The sequence below is a fragment of the Lathamus discolor genome, chromosome 5 (genome assembly GCF_037157495.1).
Source record: "Lathamus discolor isolate bLatDis1 chromosome 5, bLatDis1.hap1, whole genome shotgun sequence".
Lineage (NCBI taxonomy): Eukaryota > Metazoa > Chordata > Aves > Psittaciformes > Psittacidae > Lathamus > Lathamus discolor.
In genome coordinates, this window is record NC_088888.1 from 92,387,650 (window position 1) to 92,407,105 (window position 19,456).

Below are 19,456 nucleotides of genomic sequence, written 5' to 3' on the forward strand. Positions count from 1 at the left end.
TTACACTGCACATATCAAGATAATCCATTTGTATGTGGAAGCCACATTCACATCTGCAGAAAATCCTGTTTTCCAGAATGTTTTAAAAATGGGCCTATAATATAAACTGGATAGAAAACCTCCTGACAATTAGAAGTTTTGATCACTCTTAATTTTGAATCACTTCTCACATTTCAGGTCAAGGAGAATGAATCCAACAGCAGATTACATCAAAACAACTTTAGAGACTATGTTAATGTGAAGAAAAGCACATAAAATGTAACCATTGCTTCTATTTGATAACACTTCATTCTCTGACATTTGTTGTAGTGAATTAAGCTGTTGCTGCTGCAAGCATTTGCATGTATCTGAGAACTCCTAGTCATGCCAGTGGGAGCAGCAAAAGGGAGGAGAAAGACTGAATATCTGAAATGTCAGAACATTTTTTGAGTAGATGTTTTCACAGAGCAGCTATTTAAAAATCACACAACACAGGAAAGACTCTTCACCCAAATGACGCCCTAGCTCAAAATAGCTGGTTTTGTTATTGCTGGACAGGCCACATCCTTACACATTACAGTGCACCTCTTAATTTTTCCTGTTGAGTAACACTTTTAAATAAATGATAAATTAAATAGCAGCAAAAAATGTAGTACGTTGGTCTAAAATTCTAACAGCAATCTGCTGAGATTGGAACAGATGCATTTTGCATAAGCATTATTTAACAATCTGGACAAAAGTACTGCTATAGAAGGAAGAAGCTAAAAGTGAAAACCCAGACTGTAATCTCCCAGCTGATGTAGTCGGGAGTTCTAATAACAAGGATGTTCTCTGTAGTTGATCTCGAAGCTCACAGACTGATGCTATCAAAAACTAGAGGGCTCAGGCACAGTTGGGAAAGCAAATATCAAGATAATTTACATAAAACAACAATATAAATTGTTAATATATGGCTAATGATAACCTAAAGGCATTTAGAAACATATCAGGTCTTTATGATCTAAATAGGTTTTGGATGGCCTGCAGGAATATAATGAACCAGCATTAGGATCTTGACATCAAACCAAAGCAAATCCAACCACCCCAGCAGTAAAGTTGAACAGGACTAGTTAGAAAACTATGCAGATCAAAACCACGCATCTTTTGGAATATAGATATCAAATATCAGTAAGGGAAAAATAATTTCAGAGTGAAAATCCATGCAAATTTGGAAATTTGTAAAGTAAGGATGCTAGGAACTGACCTGCCCAGTGCAGGTATCAGTGTCTTTAGAAAGGCAGTAACAGTCCACAGGGAAGAAGGAAATATTCCAACTACTTAGTTTTGCAGAAATCACTGACATTTCCATTAGGACACTTCCCTATCCATGTTTCCTTTACAGTCAAGAGACATCAACACAGGAAAAAATTGCAGCCTGAATTGTCCGGCAGTGGGAGTTTGACAGGCTGGGATATTGATTCTAAGGACTTGTTCAGGAGTTTGTGTTTAAATACGGTGAATGACAGCCTATTCTTTCCCTGTCACTTTTCACTGGGTATGGCAACTACTAACGTGAGACCTGTGGTAGCAATGACAAAGTAATGCCATATATTAAGTCTCCTTATTTTCAGTTTATGAATTAGAACTGTATTTTAATGATCATGGATACCTGAAAAAGATAAAACAGTCTTGGTTTTGAAGAAATATAAATAAAAATACTGTTTCTCTCAATAAAATTTCTAATCATACAGAAATGTTGGACTGTATTAAATGTACTTCTATTCCAAGAAAAAAAAGGATGTAATACTCAAAATTGCAGACCATGGGACATTATTTTAGCAGTCAGGCATAGTCTGAATTGTTATTAAGCTAATAGATACTGTCTTTAAATATAAATCTAAATGTAAAAATATACATTTGAATGTAGAAAGCAAAAAATAAATATGATATGACAGAAGCAAACCACAAGATCTGTGTAAAGAGAAAACACGTTCAGGCATAAATTGCATCATTTTGGTATTTTGAAGAGTTTCGGTAAAAAATTTCCATTATCACAAAAGATCTTGCAGTCTCACACTGAGACTGCAATTAACATTCGAAATTGTTAGTCTCCCACAGCATTTAGTGCTCAGCTCGATGTTGTTTAATATTTTCAGTGAAAATAAAAGGCCATAATAAGAAGCACGTAGCAAGATATAATACTAGAAGTAAAAGCCAGACAGTCTCTAAATTAGAATAAACCACAATCATTAAAACAAACAGTTGATGGCTTTCTAGAAGCAATGTTTAAATTGAATGGATTAATGTGGTCAAACACAAGAGCAATAGATGCCATAATTGCTGGTCTGGTTTTAAAATGCAAGAGTTCATAAATATAGATCTATCCTACTGGAAGACCAGATCTAAATGCTCTTTGGGAATGTGTCCTAAATCTCCTAATGAAATTAAGTAGAATTTAAACACTTCTAATCATAATTCATATAATGGCGTTTTCCTGAGTTATACATGAAATAAAGACTACCTGAGACAAGAGATAAGTTGGTTGCTGAGAACCAGTTAAGAAAAATCATCTTCCGATATCAGTTCATGTGTGTGAGGATGACTTACATCTTGTCTGAATTACTTCCTCCTGATTCATTGTTTGACATAAAATAAAAAGCTAAAGAAATTTTTAATTTTAATAAAAAAAAAACACCTCATGATGGAAAACATTTCAAGTTTAATTATTTGGAGTGAAAATGTGTTCACATTTCAGCCAATATGTCCTTACACCTGATTTTGAGACTTTTTTATATAATTAATCTCACTAAAATATTTGGTATAACCATAACAGTATGTTTATGTTTGAGGGAGAAGACATTTGTCATTTCTGTGTTTTGGAATCAGAACTAAGTTATAAAGTCAGTAACAGTAATCATGGAAGCATACACTCAGTGCTTTAAAAAAAGCTAACAAACAAACCAAGCCCCCCAAACCAAAAAAGGTGGTTCCCTCCACCCCCAACCCCCAGAAAGCCTGGGAAAAAAAAAAAAAAAAAAAAAAAATTAAAAATCTAAAAGTTTCTTGCTTGGCAAATCTGAAGCTTGGATGCTCTTTGCTCAAATAAAGAGCCGCTGTAAATCTGCAATAATTCCTCCACCATCTCTGACAAGACAAAGAAAGGTAAAAAGCAAAGGAAACCAGAAGAAAAAATTGTATAGTTCAGTGGACCCCCTTTTTCCCACCATAAACTAGCAATTCTGTTGTATGATTCTTTAACTGAACTCTAAAGGTTATCTCATATTGTTATTATAAAAGGAATAATGCTCTACTTTATAAGAAATAAATACTAGCTTTACTCCAGAAATCTAAGAAGCAGATTTTTGTAACTAAGAAGTTTTTCTGTTCTGCATATGGAAAAGTATTTTGACTTGAACAAAACAGGAACGATAACAAAAACAGATGTGTTTTTTAACCAAGCTAAAACAGCTGAACATATGGGTCACTTGCTAAACATACACAAAGCGCAATGAACAGTATTTTCTGTATTCTAAATTTTAACTTAGGATAATTATACTTAGAAGTATTTTAAACGTGGAGAATGGTTTAACTTTTCTTCCTTTAAATAATAAACAATAATAAATTCAAAGAAGCAAAAGTAAATGCTGTTCCTGATTGTATGCTGTGTATGCCCACTACACCTCAGGGTAGTGATGAGTTCCTAGTGTCACAGAATTAATTTTTTTAATTAATTGATTAAATGTGGATTTCCACAGAAAGCATCACACCCATTCACCCACATGAGAAAGCAATGCAAGCTATGCATACTTCATTTTTAATTCATTAAACTCCACACAGACTACAGCAGAGTTCAGAAGAAGGGGATACAGATGGGCTTTTCTTTTTAAAGAACACTAGTTATTTGCCCTTTCTTTTGCTTTTCAGTTGTCTAACTGTGCTGCATACAGTAGTATCTGGTAGTAACATTCTCGAATGAAAATACAAGCTAGGTTGTTGAATGTCAGAATACTCTAAAGACTTTCCAAAGATAACATCTGCTCTAGAAGGCTAAGTGATAACCTAATATTTAAAGAATCAACATGTAATTTCTTAGAAGAGATTTACAATTTTTCAAATTGATATAATTAGTGTATTTGTGAAACTGTCTGTTAAGCTTTGTGAACCATACTAAAGTGAACTTATCTGAGTGATAGAGTAAGATTTATTTGTTTATGGTAAAGCATTTGAAGAGAGAATTTATTTTCTCTCAATGCTTCTGGCATAGGTCAGTGTTATTTTGATGAGACTCTGGACTTTGCATTAAAATTGCAATGCATCAACTATATCTAGAGTTTTATAAGCTATTTTCATTTATTTAGAATGGCAAATGCAGTAAATACTATTTTAAAAAATCTGAATAACTTAAAAAAAAAAAAAAAGAGACCTGAATAAAATTATTTCAGAGGGAAATTGCACAAGATTTTGTTTATTTCTCCTAGTCTCACACAGGTAACTGATGTTTTGAACCAAGTCTCCCAAGGAAGAATATACTTAGAGAGTGATTTATTATTTAAAGAATTGTTTACTGGACAAGACAATACAGCAGTCAGTTTAAAACTGAAATTGTGCAGTATCTTTGAACAGTAAATCTCTATCTACTTTTTTTTTTCCTTAATGATACCTAAGTTTCTTCTCATGGCAATACAGTCATGCTAGTTGGAGTCCTTCCTCAGTAATTACTGTATCTGTACCAGGTCGAAAGGACAACCTTGATCAGTTTACCTTTTACCTACTGCCTTCAATTCTGAGCTATATCACTAAAGGAGACTTTTGTCATCAGACACAATTATATCGTATCAAAAGTTAAAAGGACACTACTGGAAGAATGTAACCTCTTAAAAATACAATCTACGGGTTCTTTATTTATGCATATCTTTTGACAGAATATTGAATAGCCTTCTTGGCAGTAGTAAACTGAAGACAATCAGCAGTAGAAAAGATTAAAAACTCAGGTCCCAAGACCTTTCTTCAGCAAATCAGCAACTCTACAAGATACTGGTATTGAAAGTTAGGTTTTTACTAGGTAAATTGTAAGACTCTAATAATCATCAAATCAACAGTACCATTACCTTCTCTAATAAAAACAAGTTTTTCCCAGTTAGTAGTTTCACAGCAATTTCTAGATAGAGTTCTACAGAGAAGCTCCCAAAATTCCTGAATATACTTTTTCGTTTGAGTTTTGCCAAAAGAAAATGATAACAATACTGTACGGAGATCTCAACAGAGAAAGGTCATTGTCCTCTGACGTATTTTGTTGTTTATGCTGCTGCAAAGCATTCTGCAAATCTGTGTGATCCAGAAGATTCTCCTAGAGAAGGGATCTTCTAACTGTGTTGCAGATGCAGTGAAGTCTGATGTGATCATGGTTAAAGTGAGGCCCTGCAGAAAATCTGTATGTGAGATACAAGCCAACATACAGACTACCAAGGAACATGGAATACTTGGTGTCCTGAGCATCATGCAGTTAAGTAAGCCCTGTTTCTAGAGGTAAAAAGTTTATTTCTGAAGAAAAGCACATCACTCCCCTGTCTTAACTTTTGAAGGAGATGCCAATGAACACGAATACTGTCGTGGTTTAAACCCAACCACAAACCTCATTCACTCACTCCCCCCGCTTCTTGCCCTCCCCCTGCTCCTGGAGGGACGGAGAGGAGAACTGAAAAGAATGCAACTCCCATGGGTTGAGATAAGAACAGTTTAGTAACTAAGGTATAACACTAATCACTGCTGCTGCCACCAATAATAATAATGGTAAAGGAAATAACAAGAGGAAAGAATACACCACCTCAACACCAGTCAACCAATAACTCACCCCACTCCCCCCAGCCGAGCAGTGACTGATACCTTGTCCAACCCTGCAGTCCCTAGCCCTTCCGGGTAACTCCCAGTTACATCCTGGGCCTGACGTGCTGTGGTATGGAATACCTCTTTGGTCAGTTTGGGTCAGGTGCCCTGTCTCTGCTTCCTCCTGGCTTCCCCTCCTCCCTGGCAGAGCATGGGACTCAGAAAGTCCTTGGCCAGACCAAACATTTAAGCACCAACTAAAAACATCGGTGTTATCAACACTGTTCCCAGGCCAAAAAATCAAAACACAGTACTGCACTAGCTACTAAGAAGGAGAAAAATGACTGCTACTGCTGAACCCAGGACAAATACTTATTCACAGAAGTAAGAAAGCACATGCAATGCTCAAATCTCTGCTATGTTTAGAATGTGTCTATTTAATATGTGGAATGACTGCTCTCTTAACAAAGGCTGGGCTCCAGATTTGAGTTTGTAGTATCTTAGTAAAAACTGAACAAGTCAAATATCTTCTTAATATAAAATGAACAGATGTTAAACAATGCTCACATTAATACATGCAAATCCACCTGTATACAGACCTTCACAGCAATCTTGCCACATCCTGAGGTCCAGTTTAGGAATATCTTCACAGCTACTATATCCATGTGGGAATTCAGCCACCTTAAAGACATCATGTTGTACCCTGGTTATGTTGTCTCCATTGTCACACAAAACTCTGGCAAGAGATGTCTGCTTGATCTGAGTGAGCTGAGCAGGTGTGAACACACCTGGGTTCTCATACCATAACCTGTAATCTCACAGAAAAGACAAGTTTGCTAGTGAAAAAACAAAACACACAGTTTGCCAGATACTGCAATAGTGTATTTAGAATGATATTAATTATTCCATAAATCCTGTTCTCATCTTTACATTGTATCTGAGGGAGTGATCCAGACGCTTGGTGTCACTTCAGCCCTAGTTGGTGTCATGCTGGCACTCTGAAAGGGACAAAGTCCTCAATAAATCCCGTGATTTCTGTTCTAGTCCCATTTCAATGTTTTGAGTATCTTTGAACATCTAGAATGAAGCTAGACTACCAAGTGTAAGATTTTTTTAGGCAGAGCCTTAAATTACCATAGATTTCTATCTCCAGGCAACTTTCTTATGGATATCAAAAAAAATTGACAGAATTGCTGAGATTAGAAGAACGGTTAATCTAGACTTAATTTGTTATCACGATAAGTAAGATTGTTTAGTTTACTAAGGATTTTTTTTCTGTAAAACTATTTTAATAACTATACTAATTCAGGGACTTATTAGTAACTGAGCATATGCTCAATTAACTCATTACATTCAAGAAGGAAAAACTATGGTTTTGAGTAATTTATATTTCATACATAAAGGGCTAAAAGCCTGTTACCGATAGAAAATATAAATAATACATCACTATGAAAAAGAAGCCGGCCTTTGGGCAATAAAATGTTTTAAGTTACCGTCCAGGATTTGAAAAAAATTTCCATTGTATATTTTTCAACATATAAGAATTGCTCACTGTGATATCGTTTACATCTCACAAAACTTTATTTATAATTCCATATTCATACTTTTCCAACCTATTTCAACCAAAAATAAGTAGGAGGCTCTTTAAACTTTATAAAAAAAATTATAAAAATTTTATACTAAACTTAGAATGATCAATAAGTTCTACCTACTTATTGTATTATTTTCATAAGGCATTGGACAGTGCCTAATGAATTTCCACGTACTAGGATCAGAAAACAGACTCTGAAATTTCCAGCCTGACATGAAGTTAGGCTCCCTTCAAACATCACTCCTTTTCCTTGCATGAGCACATTTGTTTTGCAAACAATGCTGGCAGCTTTGATCCTCTGCCTACTATAAAGGCTTTTCAAAGAAGTGCAAGTTGCTTTCATTATGCCTAATAATATTTTACTATTTGCTGGCACGTTGGTTCAAAACATTTGTATTCTTTGGACAGCAGAATCCCATTTCTTCAAAACTCAATGTTTCCCTACAGTTTGTAAATATTGTTTCAGAAAAGGAAATGAAAAATCCCAAACCAGTATCATTACCCTGTTGTGACACAAATAGGAGGTACTTGTCTCCAACATCTGGAGCTCATACTGCATGTATTTCTCCTTTTAGTCCCTCTGCCTTCAAGCATGAGAGTTTTATGTTTCACAGCTTAATTTTTAAGCAGATTTTACGTAAGAAAGCTGATTTTTTTTTTTTTTTAAAGCATACAAAAAGGCTTGTGTTATTGATTAGGGAAATAAAAAAGCCTTTATACTATTTTAAGTAGCAACTTTATAGCTTATATAAAGCAAATAACATTAGATAAAGCGAATCAAATCCAATTTCCTAATTCTTCCTCTGTTTCCCTTTCACTATGGATGGGACTAATCAGCATAACTCTTTCTACCCTCATGCCATGCAAGATCCAAGATCTGAGGTCACAAATTATGTTAAAATGAAGGAAATGTTGATTTTCAGATTCTGGACAAGTGTCCTGAAAATATGCAAAGGAAATCCGGCTGCTGTAACAATAACAATGACTATTTTCTTATTTCAGGTACTGTAGAAACAATAAATAAGAAATTCCTCATAATGTGCATGTAAAATAATTTAAGAACAACTATCAAATTATGTTCTTTGGGATAACCTCCTGCTTTTGAATCTCCTTTGGTGCACATACTGATGTTCTCTTGGTACATATGAAACATACGTATTTCAGTTATACACACTGATAGTTTTCTTAAGTAACACAAATAGTGAAAGTGCCTCAACAGCATAGTTTCTTTGCCAATAAAATAAATAACAATTAAAAGATATGAGAAAAATCCACTTTTCAGGAAGATAAGTGACTTGAATAACTGGCAAAAAGAAACTTGGCTGTGGTGCTTTTTGCAGATCAGTATGAGAGAGTCAACCTAAAAAGTAACAGATTTTTAAAATAAATAAATCTAAAAATGTTTTAAACCTGTAATCTTCATTTATCAATTACATATTAGAACGAAATTTATATATACATAAATCAAAATAAAATGCAGTTTGGTTTGGAAACAAGACATTGCAACTGTTATTTAGCATCCTCAATTTAAAATCAATGTTGATTTCCATGGTATTTCAATTTACCTGTCTCCATTTCGAATGCGCCTAAACTGTATGCTTAACAGACACATCAAAGTTGGCCCTAGTCGGCTCCCTGGAATTAAGTCTTCTACCATTAGAGCTGGAAATAGATCTATGTTCAATGGGGAGCCATACAGCCTATAAATAGAAAATCACAAATATTTAATATCAAATATTTTACATTTACAAAATAACCGCTATATGGTAAAATTAAGGGCAAGAGACATGAACAACACACGGTAAAAATGACAGTGATAATGCTACAACTTTTGTGAACAACCTGTGGGTGTATACAAAAGAAATCCTGCAATGTAAGTTGGATATGAGTAATAGCATAGGTATCTGCAAGTCCACCCCACAATTTCCTTTCTCCTAGTAGCTTTCTTTTGATTTCTTGGAACTGCTTCTTTTTCAATAGCTTGTCTTTCCTGCCCCTCTGTAGACTTTTTATTTTACTTTAGCTACGACTAATTCTCGTCTTTGGTTTTGTGTAGATAAGCTAAGGATGGCAGGTAGCTGAAGACTTATTTTCAAACACTTGAACTAATGAAGAACAGATTACTGGTAAGGAAGGATGTCCACCTGAAAGTACAGTGAACAATATTTCCATTTGCTTTAGTGTACAGGAATGGATGGAACTAAACATGTAAATACTGGCATGAGACTGGCATTAATACGATCTAACATTGAACTAACAGTCATATCTGACAGCATCTATAAAACCAGACATTTTAAATTAACCATTTCCTGAACACATACAGTATATATTAACTTCTCATTGTTCACAGAGATGTAGAAGTGAAGAAATTATCTGCTTGTGGGAATTTTCCACATCTATTTTCTGGTTTGGATGGAAGCTTCTTAAAAAAATCCTTTATCCCTTTCTTCATAAATATTTTCTTTTAGAGAAGACATTTAGGTACTATTTTTGCATGCACATTTAGATAATTGATTGCTTTTCTTCACCTCAGGCTCACCTGCTAAGTTTCTCCCTGATTTCAGGATTCTTAATTTCATTTTTCAGATCTTCAAAAGTCTGAGCTGAAGAAAGATTACAGTAAACTCTAAAATCATGGTAGGGAGGAATTCCATGATCTCTGCCTCTCTGAATATTCATAGCTGCCAGATCTAAAGCCACAGTACGTGCCATGGAGAAGAGTCTTTCTGTTAATTCTGTATTGAGTAATTGTGATGGGACACGCATCTTACCAGCAACACCAAACAATCCCCTTAGAAGTGGATCAATGCCTCCTTCATTTACAATCCGAAATGGAGAGAAGAATGCCTTATGAAGAGGTAGATGGCCTTGTGGAATAGGTTCAAAGTTTTCATCCAGTCGGTACAGAAAAGGATTAATGAGTGTGTGACCAAACCTAAAAGCGGCAGTTGCAAACTCATTAGTTATGCCAGAATTAACACTGGGATCATAACCCTTATATTCGCCAAGCATCTTCATGCCTACCTCTCCAAAGATCTTAGGTAGCCAGTGGCTAAATGTTATGTGTTGCAATTCTGCACCAACAATTTTGCGTGTTTCGTGATATATTGTGTCACCATCCCAGTGTGGATTGAGTTTCAGTAGCTCTGTGGCAATTCTGTTGTGTTCTCTAAACCACAACGTGTGGATGCTGGTAAGACCCAGCTGTTCATTAGAACGCTGATCACCAGCTAAAAAGCAGGGAATTGGGCTCTCATTTTCATCTCTCATACATTCAGTTGGTGGGCCAGTAGCAAATGGAAGAAGGGACTTTCCAGATCTCTGTACAATGCCCTGTCTCAGAAGACCCCTTTGACTCGCCAAATCTCTGATTTCTAGTGCTTCATGATCTGAACTGCCATACACATTGGATGCATCGATGTACGAAGTTAGCTGGTTGATCTGTTCTCGTGGGTACACAGAATTCATGAGGAGAGATGTCATGCCACTTCCACAAACTGGACTGGAGCGTACAAAAAACATGCAGCGTGCACCATTTCGAACTCTGGGATCATTTGGTGGTATCATGATTGAAAAGCACGGAGGATCATTTGTACAAACTGAACTGCAATGCTGACCATCTGAAAACCTGGCCTCACTTAGGGCAGCCACAGTGAGGTCAAGATCATGGTCGAGAAATTGACCCCACTGCATAAGCATGTGAGTGTACTGGTCATCAGGAGTTATTGTTTCTGTTCCAATCAGAGTAGTTGAAACCAAGCGAGGCATTGGGAGTGGGTAGCCATTAGAGAGCCTCTTGGGTTCAATTCCCCGAGGCAAATTAAATCCATTTTCGTAGACTGACTTTAACAGACGTTCAAAGGCTGTCAGAGAAGCACCCCACATGGGATGCTGAAGGTTGTTGCATGTTCCATCATGTGTTCTGTACTTCTGGTGGAAGCACATATCTGAGCAGTTGTTCACTCGTCGATGGGCTGTACATCCTGAGAGATTAGCTATCAGATTCAAGTACTGTGGGGATACAAGATCATTATAGTGATAACCTGAAACCAGAAGACAGAGAGAAAGTCAAAGATTTTTTATAGACTCAGTGTCCAACAGATTGCAAATTTATTTGAAATGTTATTTTACTATTTTGCATTTCCTACCAGATTTAATATTCCTATTGTTTAAAAAGAACAATAACAACCCATAGGTGTACTACAGCATTATGTCATTTGAGCAACAACCACTAGTAGGTCAATTTTTACAAAATGCTCACAAAAAGAGCTCATTACTACTTTGTCATTTAAGAAACAGAGATCTTTCCAGAAATAAAAGCCTGTTACTAAGGCAAATAGGAAATTTTCCCCATGTTAGTAAAAGCATTTTAAAACTGTCAGTAACATTTACAGGAATGTCGACTTTATCATTTGAGACTTGATAATTCACTGAACATTATCGTTTTGTTACAGTGAAAGTTGCAGAATTGTAAGGAAAAATTAATAATAATGTAAAAATATATATAAAAAATAAAAAAAAAAAAAAACCAAACACAATAGAAAATAACAACAGACAACATAACTAGGCAATTTCCAGGACAAGGGGTGGGGTGTAACGCATATTCACATTATCCAGGACTAGTTTCTACAGAGAACTGGTGCTCATTTAACACCTGGCATAGGTTTCCTCTGCAATCCACGCCATTCTTCTCTGGGACTACACTTATTGTTTTCCTGTATTTTTTCTCAGTTCATAAAAAAATAATATAGAATCATAGAATAGTTAGGGTTGGAAAGGACCTTAAGATCATCTAGTTCCAACCCCCTGCCATGGGCAGGTACACCACACACTAAACCAAGGCTCTCTTCAGCCTTGCCTTGAATGTCACCAGGGATAGGGCATTCACAACTTCCCTGGGCAACCCATTCCAGTGCCTCACCACCCTAACAGTAAAGAACTTCTTCCTTATACCCAATTTAAACTTCTCCTGTTTTAACCCATTATCCCTTGTCCTAGCACTACAGTCCCTAATGAATAGTACCAAATACATACCGCAATTCATTGCAATTATGTTTTTATAACGTCTAACTAAGGCTATGTGTTACATGATTTCTGCTGTGGCATGACAGCCTGTGAAAGGATTGAAGACCATAAGGCATTCTAGTACTGTGCTGGGTGACTGCAAATAGCAGAACATCCAGGCTGCGCCTTGTCCACACTGCCTATTAGGAGACACTCTAAAAGTTATTTTTTTCCTAGAAACATTTGGGCTTCATTTCAGGAGAAAAGAAAAATTCATTAATTTCAGCTATATCTACATTATCAACTTGTTCAGACCAACAGAAATGTGTCTGCAGACTGAAATTCTTGATGCTGTGAAAGACATCCCTACAGTATCCATTGTGCAACAGGAGCAGGCTTCCTTCAGAAAAGCTTTGGTTTGCACGCCTGGACTAAATGCTGCCCTGCACCACATTTTCGCTTAATTTGAAATGAACCTACACTGTTCAAGATCATACCACAACTCACACCAAAGCACAGTAAGTGGGGACAAGTGGGAGATTCACTTCAAATGGGCCCTGCTGACCCAAGGCATAGACACACCTTGAGTGATTAATGGATATACAGTACGGATGAGTGAGGTTCCAGGATCCAGGAGAGAGCCCAGAAGTGGAATATTTGGCAATGCAGTTGTATTTTTAGCTAACTAGGAGCCATCATACACCACAGGTCTTGATCTGGAAAGCTTGCAGGCAAGAATAAAATCGAACAAGTAGAATAAAGGCAGAAGACAAAAAGGAAATGTGTGAGCGCACATTGGTCCTGTGTTCCCACTATTATCTACTTAGTCAAGAATATCAACTGAATGCTGTTTCTGCCAGAAGCTGGTGCAGGCTACTTGCACACGGTTGGGAAATGTTCCTTTCAGTCCAGAGCTCAGTCCCAGCATGCCTGCAAAGACTCTGACCTTCATCTACAGTCCACAAAATAAACCTGTGCTAAACACATTGGCTCTCTGCCAATTTCTACAATGCAGGGCAATTTCAAACAAACCACCTACAGCCCCTCTTTGTCTTTCCCTTCAAAGGGACTGGATTGCTCAGAGATGCTTAACTGGGACTGAACCTGTGCTCAGTCAAGGGATCTATGTTTTCTCGGCCTCAGGCTACATGTAGTCTGCATGGTTTACAAGTCAAAGCAAAGACATTAGAGAACCTACTGCTTGCATTAGACAAAACTAACCTGTTCTTGTAGACATATGTAAATTATTTTACAGAATGCTACAGACCAGGAAAAAGAAAAACAAACCACAGAGCAAACCCAGTAAGTGCCACTGAGTAATGGAGCAAAATACGCTTTTTAAAGATCCTACCGATTACATATTATAATATGCTGGCTACTAGGGCAATTTAATTCTTAAACTATGCCCAGAAAACATATTTTCTTTACAATAACACTCCTGTTAAAACCATCTTAAGTCATCATGGTGCTCTTGCCTTATTATTATTATTCATGTAGTCTTTACATAAATATTTGTGGTTGCCCTGGTTGCCACCCACATTTCTGAAATCAAGTTTTTTAGCAAAACTCAACCATGAATATTTTGGGTGGAATGGCCTTCATTCATTACCAATTTAAAACAAAACATTCAGCTTCTCTGTTTAGAAGTTCAGGTGGGATGCAATGTCTAATCTACATTTTAGATTGGATCACTTTCTGAGGAGAGTGGAGGCTGCCATAAATGACAGTCTCAGACCCTTAATTACCCCTTGCACTGCAGGCACAAACTCTGGCTCTGCTTTCCAAAAGGCTGGGTGATGAGCATTTCTCGTGCTTAGAAGATAGCTAGTTCAATTCACATAATACTAGCTATATTTATTTCAAACTGCAAGGAAGTTGTTTCATAGAATCACAGAAATATTAATTAGAAGGCACCTCTTACCCAGACCAAGCTCCAGCCTAAAGCAAGGCTGTCTCCAGCACTGGATCAGCTCAGCTATATCCCTGTCCAGCAGGCTTTAAACCCTTCAAAGACTGAGAATCCTCAGCCTATTAGAATAAGTTGTTCCAGTGCTGCATTGGCCTTCTGGTGATAAACTGTTTCCTAACATTCAATCTGAACCTCCCAAGCAGCATTTTGTAGCCATTCCTCTTGTTATAGAGTCTGGCTCTGCAGAGGAGAATTTGGCTTCAAGGTCTTTTTTTGGAATATTCCAAGATTTTGCATTTAAAAAAGTCTCTGAACCGGAAATTGTCAAGTTTCTCAATTGTTCCCAGTGCAGAAGTATTAACTAACACCTTTAATTGAAATTTTATTATTAGAAATAAAACTGAGTAAGGACAAATACGAGTATTAAAGTCCGAGTTAAGGTTATTTAAATAAAACCAGATTTCACTATTGAAGTTTCCCCTAAAAGACAGGTTTCTATGAATTTTGTAGGGCTGAGAAGCAAGCTCTGGTTGTGAACAGAATTTCCAGTATCACAGAAAGTTGCCTGATTTTGTGTTCATTAATTTGTATTTTTACACCTTAATGCCAATTCTTGGTAGACTTTAAGTAATTGTATTTCACTATTATAAATACTAGTGAAAAGTAGTCTAGCAATTCTCACACACCAGATTTCATATATTCCTAGTATTATATCCAATATGCTTTTGCATGTAATCAGTGAACTAAATTAAATCAGGTTGCCCTTATAAAACACAAGCCTTCAAATAATTTTGACCAAGATTTAGTGGTAGACTATTACTCACAAATTATTTATTCAGCTCTAATAATGAGTAACAAGCTTCTTTTACTAGCAAAGGTTACAGTACTCCCCAAAGCTTGCAGTTTTTGGTCTTGTAAATACTTGCCTAGGTCACAGTGAGAGTTAAAAGTTTTTTGGAAGTTACAATAAATACTCAATTATAAACATTAAAAAGAATATAATAAGTAAAAAATATTTCCTCTACATTTTCAGTGTAGCTTTTGGCTATGTCTCAAAAAGTCTATCATTATTTCCAAATGTTTCAGCCTTGTGTCTCAAGCCTATTTGCACACATCGCTACACACATTATTTTACATCCTCCAGCTGGACTTCCATGAATTTGAACTTGGACTTCTCTACTAAAAGGTAAAAATGTTAAAGCTTACATTTTTTTTCCTATTTATAAAAAGCAGCAAAATCTGTATTTCTCAATATGTCAAAAATTCCTTGATAAAGGAAACAATTAGCTTAGTTTGACATGTACTTAAAAAATGAGGAGCAAATAATTTTTTATGACTATTGTGGTAGATGCAGAAACCTTGCTTGGTAAAGTACACAAATCCTTCTTGCTACATCACCCTTCCTCCTCCCCAAGCCACACCACCACTACATGGTTTTACTTAAAGAAACAGGAAGAAAATACTGATTAATTTAATTACAGAAAAGTCTGTTCTGCTATGAAACAATGGTCCTAATGAATTAACAGCCAGGGAATTAACAAACAGGACACATTATGCCCTTCCATTATACTAAATTTGACCAGTAGAAGAATCTGAACATGATTTTTTCCCTAATATGTCAGTGTGAGATAAAAAATCTCGACTCAGAGCGCTCAAACAAACTTAGTTACACCACAATGCAGGAATGTGCAAACCAAGGACCGAATTGGGCAAACATGTACATACATTTGGTAAAGTTTTGTAAATTCAGACACACCACTTATTTCAATGTTATGGTTCTGCAGTTGGGACCCAGACTCAGAAAACAGTGTAGCGACTTAAGAAGGCAAATACACTTCAACTCAGAGAAATAACAAGAGAGTACTGACTTGTTCCATTCAGGTCAACCATTAGACCGTCTTGTACATGATCTTGAATAAGCTGCAATGTCCTTTCAAATATTTCCCCAGCTCTTGCTTGCTCAACAGTGTATGGATCCCTTGGGTATCGAAACAGGGCCAGCAAATCATTTGGAGAACGAGGACGACTGATGGATAATTAGAAAAAAGTAGTAAACGTACACAGGAGTTGTTTAAAATAACAATGCTACATAAATCGTGTAAATGTTCAGCAACAGGATTAGTACATACCTTGATTACTCATCTCAAAATGGAATGCAAACAAAAAAAAATATTGAATTAAATAATACAACATTAAACACTTAGCAGCAATTAAACAATTAGCAGCATTTTAATAAAGATTATCTCAGCAGAAAAACTGCTGCAGTGAATAGAAGTCTCAACAGGAGTGTTTAAATAATAGGAATCCTTATGTGTGAAACTGTTAGTATTCCCAAAACTAAACAGATGTCAACAATGTCATTAAAATAATAAAATGGCTTCTTGCTTAATAAATCTTCCACTACTTCTACTAGTATATACAAAATTTGACTTCTCAATATGAAAAAAAAGGGAAAGGGTTACCTGTCAAACAGATGTGTACGTGTTGAATTTATTGCTCTGTCAACAGTTGCAATTGCTTCCACAATCGATGTTTGCACAAAAGGATCTCCATTTCTGCTGACATTAGGGACTACAGAAAGAGGAATCCATATGTTATGGCAAAAATGACCACACACACAAAAAGATACTTCTATAAAACAGAGTCTAGACACGACATCATTTCATTTGTACAAAGTAAACTCCTGTTCTTTAAGCATTAGCTTGTCCAAATATAAAATTCTTACCCGTTTTGGAATTCTATTAAAGAATATCACAGTACATAAAAAATTTATAACATTTATTACATAAAATTTATAACTGACGTTAATATAAGCTTATACAACTGATTGCTTATAATTCTAAAACAAAATGAAGATAAGTACATACAATGCTTAACTGTCCACTAGTTAGTCTGAGAACTTCAAGTAGAAATTACCTAAGAAAAATTAATTATTAAGGGTTTTTTCTGGTGTGGTGTGCTACTAGCCTTCAGGCGTTGATATCAAAAGCCTGACCTATATCCGCTGAAATCAATGCAAGTATTCCAGTTGAAATCATTGCTTTCAATTAGTACTGAATTTGATGTAAGAATTTAAACGGTTTACAGAAATGTGTTACAAGTGGAAAACACTGACAGTCTTAGTCTGCCTTTTTGAACACACGCATCACATAATTTTGAAGACGTTTCACACATAAAAAAAAAAAATCCCCAAAACCCCTGAATTTAAAAAACCCACATAATTTTATATATTCCTGAATAGCTACAGTAAACTAACATTGCTCCTCTCCTGAGCTTAGTCTAGTAAGCAACACACATTAATTTTAAAGCGCTGGAAAAATTTTATTTATTTCGATCACTACTTTGTTTTCTACTTCAAAATTATCTAGCTTTTTAATACTACATTTATAATCACATGCTTAAAAGCTATTTAACAACTGTGTAACACTGGAAATTCAGTAATGCATAAGCCCGTTCATCTGCTTTTTTATGCAGTACTCAGTTGCTGCTGGATGTTTGTACAACCTATCTAGGGCTAATAACCTTCCTTTTAGTCTAAACCAAGAACTACCAGATCCAGGGGCAACAACTAACAATTTCCAGAGTGTGTTTAGATTGGAGAAGCCGCACAGGAAGTAGGGTAAAGTAGGGAAGAAGTCCAAAGCAAATACACTGGAATAAAATCAGCAGATGTACAAAATCAGCTGACGTAAAAAATGTTGTTTGCAAACTTTTCATTACTTCCTTTTTTATTGTTTTCCTAGGTAATATTTAATTATTCCTTAATAATGAGCAGCTTAGGCTGTGTCTGTATGAGTTTCAGAGTCTAGACGTGGGTAATCAAACTTAACCACGTATACCGTCAAGTAAAACAGCTCCTGGAACTCTATAGCTGTAGCTGATGCCCTTTTCTCTCCCCTGAGGCCAGCTGTCATGGGCTGCTGACAACATACTCCCATCATCCAGCAACAGCTGACCCTTTCCACAGTGCCTAAAATGGTAGCACTTGATGTGTCCTAATTACCCTCTGTCCTCCTCGCTTGTTGTTTCATAGCAACATTACAGAAACTATCAGTTAAGCTACTTAAAAATTTTAAGGAAAAATACAATTTACAGGTTTGCTACTCAGTTGTTTCAGACGACGCTTGTGTGCCATGAACCATCGTAACACTGCAACATTGCAGACTGTAAAATGTGGGGGCTGGTCACCTTTCCTATTGCTGTCTACAATAGATGTAATCTTAGTGCTCATTTTAGATATATGTTTTGCAGAGCTATCATTCTGATTAATGGTACACCTGGTCTGAATCATAAATCTGGGTCATAGAATCACAGAACTGTTAAGGGCTGGAAAGGACCTGAAGATCATCTAGTTCCACCCCTCTGCAGGGACTCGTTTCGTTAGACCAAGCTGCTCAAAGCCCCACCCAATCTAGCCTTGAACACCATGAATGTTCCAAGAATGGAGCATTCACAACTTCCTTGGACAACCTGTTCCAATTCCTCACCTCTCTCACACTAAATTTATTCCTTCTACCCAACCTAAATCTCTACTTTGAACTCACTACCCCTTGTCCTATCACTGCAGTCCCCAACGAAGAGAAAGGTGGTCAGATATTAACTGTACTGTACTTGTTTTTTGTTTAGAATATTTGCTGCCGGAAGTTCTCTTTTTAAACGGATAAATATTAAAAGTTAAAGCTCCCTGTAAACCTTTCACATGATTTTGTGGGGCAGGGCAGGGGAAGCAAAGTGGCAATTTTTTGTAAGCAGTGAAAATGGAATCCATATATATCCCACCTTACACTCAATCCAGACACTTTTACAAAACTACAGAAAAGGACAGAAGGAAATTACATAAAAAAAAGCATCTTTCAAATATTATCAAATGTGGCCAGCAAAACTTGCCCGACAGTTTCTATACACTTGCCTTTATTCCATCTCAATTTTAGGAAAAGATTTTTACGCATTAGGAACATTCATAACACATTAACTTTGTTTAAAAGAAATACTGACACGCAAGTTTCTAGGCATTTCTGGCTAATGCCATCATTGATCAAGAGAGCAACTGTCACTACTTATAATCTGTCCTTGCTCCTCTGAGAGCTTCATTTTAACAGCAACCATAGGGAACAGTTTCTGGTATCTCACTAGTTTTAAGGAGAAACATCATTTACAGTTTCAGACTGTGT

At 36.2% G+C, this 19,456-nt stretch overlaps 1 protein-coding gene across 2 annotated transcripts in view; it reads right to left on the minus strand.

Moving 5' to 3' along the window:
* Nucleotides 1-19,456, minus strand: part of PXDN (peroxidasin) — a 90,029-nt gene that overhangs the window by 10,150 nt on the left and 60,423 nt on the right. For both annotated transcript variants that reach the window (XM_065681559.1, XM_065681558.1), the window contains exons 15-19: nucleotides 16,748-16,856; nucleotides 16,154-16,311; nucleotides 9,912-11,415; nucleotides 8,938-9,072; nucleotides 6,381-6,589 (exon numbers count right to left, since the gene is read on the minus strand). In XM_065681559.1, the coding sequence (XP_065537631.1) occupies nucleotides 6,381-6,589; nucleotides 8,938-9,072; nucleotides 9,912-11,415; nucleotides 16,154-16,311; nucleotides 16,748-16,856 (2,115 nt within the window). The remainder of the gene's footprint in view (nucleotides 1-6,380; nucleotides 6,590-8,937; nucleotides 9,073-9,911; nucleotides 11,416-16,153; nucleotides 16,312-16,747; nucleotides 16,857-19,456) is intronic.